The following is a 7,073-nucleotide window of genomic DNA, read 5'->3' on the forward strand; positions in this document are numbered from 1 at the left end:
CCCCTCCCCCGAGCGCGGATTAGGGAAGACGCCACAGCGCGCGAGGCCCAGCCCGGCCCGGCCCCGCCCGACTCGGCGGTCGGTTACCTCCAGGTCGCGGCCTTTGTTCTTGAAGTTCTTGAGCCGTTGGTTGTCCAGCTTCTCGCTGTCGGCCATGGCGGGACGGCGCGGGGGGCGCGCGGCCTGCGCCCCCCTGCCGCTGCCGCTGCCGCTGCCGCCGCCCTGGGCCGCTTCCTTCCTTCCTTCCGGCCGCCCTCGCGCTCGCGCTCGGGCCGCTCAGGCGGCGCAACGTGCCGGTAGCGAAGGGCCGGAGCGGGGGAGGGGAGGGGAAACGGCGCTACAAGGAGGGGGGAGGGAGGGGAAGCCTCGATCTGGGACAGGCAGCCGAGGTCACGCCCACCGACTCTGACTGGCTGCATGAGCCGCCGGCCGCGGGCCAATGGCAGGGGACGAGATAGAGGGCGGGAACGCGTCGCCGACGCACTTGCGGGGGGAGGGGCTGCGCGGCCTGGGGCGTTTCCCGGCCCCGCTTGCTCTCCCGGCTGGGAGTCCGCGGCTCTAGGACCCCGGGGCCGCTGAGCCCCTCGTAGCGCAGCGTGCTGCTCTGGGGTCTGTCCCGCCGCGCCAGCGGAGTGCTCGGGAGCAGCGGGGCGACCCGAGTGCCTCAGCCCGCTCTTGCCCCGGTAGGAGAGCTCTCGGCAGCGTTTATTAATAATAAAATTATTATTAGATTTTTATTTATTTATTTATTTTTTAAGGAAATTTTTCGTGTCCTAAGTCAAATCGGCCAAATCAGTTCCAAGTCCACGAGTCGGGCGAGAACCATATGTGGCCCTGCTGCCTGCAAGCATCCTCCACCCCTGCCTGGCGCTGCTTGTAAATCCTTTGGCTGGCAACCTACATACAGGCCTGAGCCCAGAGGCTTGGGGGTAGGATGCCCCCAGGTTTGGCCTGCCCTCAGCAGTGTGGCTGCAGGAGCAGGTTAGGGAGAGGTCTCCTGTTTCCATAAAATTGCGTGTAGCCGAGATCTGGAAGCTGGCCAGTGGAAAGCAAAGTGTGCTCTCATAGGGGGTCCTGTCTGCAAGCAAACGAGGGTGCAAACCTCCACTGCAAAGTGCCATTTTAATGGCATTATCTTGCTCAGGGAATTTCCTCTGCCAGGGCTGCAGCTCGCTGGGGGCCAGGTAGCCCCAGGTCTGGAAACTGCATGGATGCAACAGGCTGCAGCCTTCTCCTCGCAGGAATCGGGACGAGTCTGGGCCAGTTCAGTTGCCCAAGCACCAGGCTGCTGTGGTTACGCTGCTGCCAGCCTCCCAGCTGCTGTGCATGCTGCCCGAGTGCTGCTCCCTGAGGACAGGCCCATAGCCCCTCTACCTCACATGACTGATCTTCAAGGAACTTCGTTATTGGCGTAGAGAGGCTGTGCTCTGCAACGAGGGGCAAAGCCTGGGGGGGTTGCCTTTGACGTCCCTGCGGCACTCGTGTGATCACTCGGAGGACTTGGGCCAATTGCACCACGTTGTTCATGTTTTCACAGTGTATCAGAAAAGCTTGCCCCTTTGGGGAAATTGGGTGGAAATAGCACAAACTGAACAATTCATTCAAGTACAAGTTGCAGCTTTCTGTTTGCTGGCTTCGTTCCAGTCAGTACTAAGATACAACTGAGTGCCACAATACCCAACAATGACCTCGCCACAGTCAACTCAATAATACAGAAGGGTTTCAGACAGGTTGGAACAAGGGGAAAACACCACCTGCAGGCCACAGTGGAAGTGTGGAGACAATTGAGACATTTTGTATTAACAGATGAATTCAGGCAGCTGCTCACTGGGAGTTGTGGACCAAACCCGTGCGCACAGTGGCGGCACTGTGTTATCATGCAGACAGAGAAGGAATCACATCACATACAGAAACCTGTGTTTGGCTTCTCATATTTTGAGGAACTTTCTCAACCTGTCAGCATGATGGCTTCAGAATGCAAGGAGTTACACCAGTGCAGAAGTAAGGTACTCTTTCTGTCTGGAAGCTAGATAGATGCCCCTGGTTTTGTTTTTTTATAGCTTGCTGGTATCTTGTACCAACTAAGTCTGGTGTTGGTGCAGGTGAAGACAGAGACTGTCCCCCAAGTAATTGCTGACTCAGCAGATGGGTTTTCCAATTAGGTAGGGACCTACCAAATTCCTGCCAGAAGTGGGTTGTACTGTGGCTCCTTTAATTTTGCAGGATTTGCTGCATGAAGCCCCCATGTGTAGCTTGATCCTGGTGGGGAGGCAAAAAATGTGGTTTTAAACATGATGCCATTTTTGCCTCCTGCCACTGGTTGGCCGAGGGGCTCCAGGCAACCCTGCTACTGACTGGGAGGGAGGCAAATAACAGCACCATGTTTAAAACTGCAATTTAAGCTTCCCTGTTGATCAGGAGGGAATGGCAAGGTCCTCCACAAATCAGCAGCAAAGCGGGGGTGGGAGGGGCAAGGTGAATGTGCACTCTACTTCCGCCTTGAATTTGGTAGGTCCTGACAAATAGGGTTGACACAGACGGCATATCTGTGTAGGCTCTGCCCAGGCATGGCTGCTGACCACTGAGGCTCCTACTCAGGTTCTGTTCTGACTTAACAGGGACTACGGCCTTCATGTCATCAGTGACAGTCAGGTGAGGCAGTGCTTGTGGTGCGAGAAGTGCTTCCTGGTGCATTCTCTAAGGAATCAGCTAAGAGAGCTGCAGGAGGAAGTGGATAGGCTCAGAAGCAAACAGGAGCTTGATGTTTTCATCAGCTTAATGTACAGAGATCTCCAGCATTATGGAGAGGGACCTACCTAAATTACAGTGGAAGTTCATGGCGCAGCAATGCCTTTAATCTTGCTCTTTTTGCCGAGCATCCCCCCCACCCCAGCCAGAGTGGCCAAGAGGCAATTAATGCCACAGTTTTTGCCTCTCAGCCACTTAGTGGCTGGGGAGTGGGCGTGCAGCAAAAAGAGTGAGAGTAAAGGTGCTGCTACTCTCCAAGCTTCTGCCACAATTTAAGTGCGTCCCTAATTGTGGAAGAGGGACCACTCTGAAAGACAGAGAAGACGTAGGTACTCTGCATGATTCAAACTGGTAGCTTGTCACATCTGCACCAGACAGCACTCCTTTTCTAAACCTGTAGCTGTTCAGCTGGAGATCAGGTATGAAGTCTTGGTACAGGCTGAGAAGGAGCCTGCTCCACTGACAGGAGAGGCCAAAGCCATGCATTGTTAGAGCGGGTAGATCATGACCACTGCTGCCAAAAGGAAGCGATAGGTCATGGTGATTGGCAACTGCCTCATACATGGCACAGAGGCAACAGCCTGACCTGTTGACTTGGTAGGTCTTCTGTCTGCCAGGAGTGTGCATCTTAGATGGCACAGAAAGTTTGAAGTTAGTCATTCAGCCCTCTGACTATTCTTGTCTACTCATTTATGTAGGCACTGATAATGATACTGTCAGGGGCCACCTTGAGCAGATCAAAAGTGGCTCTGGGCACAAAGGTGGCTTAGGGGCTACATGGGTCTGGGCACAACAATGAAGGCAACAAGGGCCCAAGTGATGATAATCGGTTCTTCCAGTCAAGGGAAAAGGCCTAGCTAGGAATAAATGCATCCTGGAGATCAAAACGTGGCTGTGTAAATGGCGTTGCCAGCAGGGCTTTGGCTTCTTCTATCACGGGGTGAGGTTTCATGAAGATGGACTGCTGGAAGAGATGGAGTCCAGCTGACAAAGAGAGGGAAGAGTATCTTTGCATACAGGCTTGCTAACCTAGTGTGGAGGGTTTTAAACTAGATTCACCAAGGGATGGAGATGACATTTTTTAAATAAATGAAATATGCTTTTATATTATTATCAGATTTCTTCTTTCTAAACTTTGTACAGTAACTTAACAGTTGTTAATAAATCTCCCATTCTAATAGCAAAATGTTGAGTGGGAAATTGCCTAAAGGAGCCAGTAGGAAATGGTGAAGGCAGGGTTGCATCTTAAAACTGACCTCCCTCCGGGACTTAAGGCAGGGGTGAGCAATTATTTTGGGCTGAGGGCCGCTTACTGAGTTTTGGCAAGCCATGGAGGGCTGCATGATAGGCAGCTGGGGCAGATAAAAAATTTAGAAAATTAATATTAGGGGCCCTGCAGACTAGATGGAACGGCCTGGCAGACTGCATCCAGCCCCCAGGCCACATTTAACCACCCCTGACTTAAGGGCATTTTTACATGTGCTCCAGGAGTGGGGGGAGGAGGGGAATTGGGGTAGCGCTCTAATTGGAGTGTCTCTCAGAGCCGTTCCAATTAAAGTGACACTGCGTCTCCAGTATCAGCATCCCTGCACTTAAAAGTGGTGGTGGGGTACTTGAACTAAAGCTTATTCAACATGCTTTATAGTTCAAGTGCCCCCGCCACCATTTTTAAACATGGGGACACTGATGCACGAGACGCAGGAGGCTGCTAGAGCGTGGTAATTGCATGCGGTAATTTGAATTCCAGTGCATTGGAGCAGCCTCTGCACTCACGTATCAGCATCCTAAGTACCTAACTCCACTCTGGCTACACACAGTGCCATAGGAATTCCAGAGGCCTGAGCTATTTGAATATGGACAAGCAGGTACTTCGTTCTCAGTTTCCATAAATAATGTGGATCCCAACAGCATATCTGTTGTTCAGGCAGACCCCAGCCTATCCTATACTGTTTTTCCATAGAACCCAGAGCTTATAAATTATAGCAACTAACTTTTCCAGAAAATCAAAAAGAGATATAATCCTTCTTAGGTTTTGTATGACATGTTTTCCTGTGATTATAAGGAGAGTTTCTACATATAAAATAAATAAATAAATAAAAATCAGTAGCTGCAAAAATGTATTCATTCACAAAAATCTAGTAGCATCATTTTACATGGTTTATTTGGCTAGGTTATGCATATGAAATTTTTTATATTTAATCTTTCCATTCATTGTATAAGACTGGAATTATTTCCTCCTTTTATATGCTGGATAGAGGTTACTCTGTCACTTCTGATGCTTTTTGAGAAAAAACTGCTCAAGATAGGAATTGCTTCTTTGTAAATGTTCCAGATAAATTATAAATAATGCATCATTGTTTAAAATCTCAGCTACAAAAAAAAAAAAAATCAGACACATTCTTCCTTTCTTACACCAGATTTCATCATTGTTATTATTATTACCACAGGACTTAGTCACAAATTTGTATGCCTTCTTTAGGCCTCTGTACAGTTTTGTTCACTTTTTTATGATGTTGCAGTTATCCTTGTTCACTTCCTCCAAAGAGGCAAATAACATTAAAATATTTCCAGCTTTTTTTCTCATGATATCAATTAATCAGCTGCCTTGTGTTTTGCAGTCGTTTTGTGTTAAGCTTCAAGCTGTTTTAGATTTTGGTGAATTGCTGCTGCTACTTCTTACAGACTTGCTTGAGATTATCATCCTACAATTTTATAGAGGTAGGAACTTCAACTTACTGTAGCTCAATATGAGTCAACTTCCAATATCATATTGACTTGGCAAAGAATAATTTTCCTTTAACAATGAACAACAAAATACTGGAGTATGGAAAACAGGAATATTTCTCAAACTACTTCAGTGCAATGCTTCATTCTATTGCTCTGCCTTGGTTTCTTCTTTATACTATTAAGGAAAGAGAATGTGCTACGGGGATGTGAGTATATGAGAGTTTATATCAGGGTACTCTTTCCCCCTTCTCGCTGGTTATGTAAGTTAAACATTGGCAATCTATCTTTTTTCCCATCCATTAGAAGAAAGCTTCATTTGTATGTATAGTTTTAATATGTGTCACAGGAGTAGCTCTGTGAGAGTGTGAAGAGCTTTAAGGAAGAAAATAAGTCAGCAAGTTCTGACGATCATTCAGGGCTAGCATTAGCATCCACATTTCTCTCTCGCATAATTAAGTCTCAGTTTGTTTTGTGTAAAGTCATGGGCACCATAAGCCTTCTATTTAGTTATCAGTTTTATTGTTTCACTGAAATGTATCTGTCAGGGAGGGAGAGGCCTTTGAAAATGAGGACAGAGACACAATTTGATTCTGTGTTCATGTGAGAAACAGCACAGAGGACACGGGACTGGAAGGATGTGTTCTCAGTAACATCTCTTGTTAACCAATGTCTAACAGTTGGAAAACATTTTTTATTTATGTATTAGGAGATTATATGCTGTCTTTCCCCAAAAAAGACTCAGGGTGGCTTAAGATAAAACAAAACAACTTTTAAAAGTAGGTAATAATCACCATATTTATTCACATACTATACACCCCTTTTGCTCACATACTACATGCTATTTTGCTGTCTTCAAGCAGCTCCTGGTCTCTCTCCTCTAGTTTCACAGCCATGGAGACTCTTTAGCTTGTTTGAAAATGATAGCCTGCCCCATAGAGATAAGCCTTCAGCAGCAGCTAGGCATTTTAGCTTTTAATTAAGCAGAAAAGGGACAGTGAGACAGCTGAAAGTGAAGCTCTGCCCCTGCTCTGTGCAGCCATAACTCTAAACAAAAACAGACTTCTTTTTCATTCTGCCTTTCAAAAACAAGGTGTATATTTTATTTTGGGGCACACTGTATGTGAAAAAATATAATATCTAAGAGTGTGTGTGTGTGTGTACACACACACACACACATACACATATAAAAATAATAATAAAAGGCTTAGTCTGTCTGTCTGTAACGATTTTGGGCAACTGCGCATGTGCCACCAAGAGGGTGGGTGGCAATTGGCTATGCGGCCCCAAGTTTGAGCTGCTGCTGCCGGGAAAGTTTGTGGCAGTAGTGAACACACTGCAGCCACTTGAGCTGCGGAGTTTCCCCATACTTTCCTGCCTGAGGGTGAAGGGGGGGAATCACGGTGGTGGCACACTTCCGCTGCCCAGCTCCAACACCCCTCAGAACAGCCAGCAGGGAGGGGGAGGCAGTGAGCGAGAAGGAAGGGAGGCAGATGTGGGCCAGGCGGACCAGGAGCAGTGGGGGTAGAGCAGGGCTGGACCCAGAGCAGCCTGAGAGGGGGGTGGTGGAGAGGGGCTGGACCCGGAGTGGCAGTGGTGAG

At 48.2% G+C, this 7,073-nt stretch overlaps 1 protein-coding gene and 1 long non-coding RNA gene across 2 annotated transcripts in view; one reads left to right on the forward strand and one right to left on the reverse strand.

Moving 5' to 3' along the window:
• The window catches only part of LOC109308388 (importin subunit alpha-3-like), a 24,503-nt gene extending 24,176 nt beyond the window's left edge, over positions 1-327 (reverse strand). The window contains exon 1 of the mRNA XM_019532665.1: positions 88-327. Within this exon, the coding sequence (XP_019388210.1) occupies positions 88-156 (69 nt within the window). The 5' untranslated portion in view covers positions 157-327. The remainder of the gene's footprint in view (positions 1-87) is intronic.
• The window catches only part of LOC109308389, a 69,976-nt gene that overhangs the window by 1,450 nt on the left and 61,453 nt on the right, over positions 1-7,073 (forward strand). The window lies entirely within an intron of this gene.

This window comes from Crocodylus porosus, unplaced genomic scaffold (assembly GCF_001723895.1).
Source record: "Crocodylus porosus isolate Cpor-Errol unplaced genomic scaffold, CroPor_comp1, whole genome shotgun sequence".
Classification (NCBI taxonomy): Eukaryota; Metazoa; Chordata; order Crocodylia; family Crocodylidae; genus Crocodylus; species Crocodylus porosus.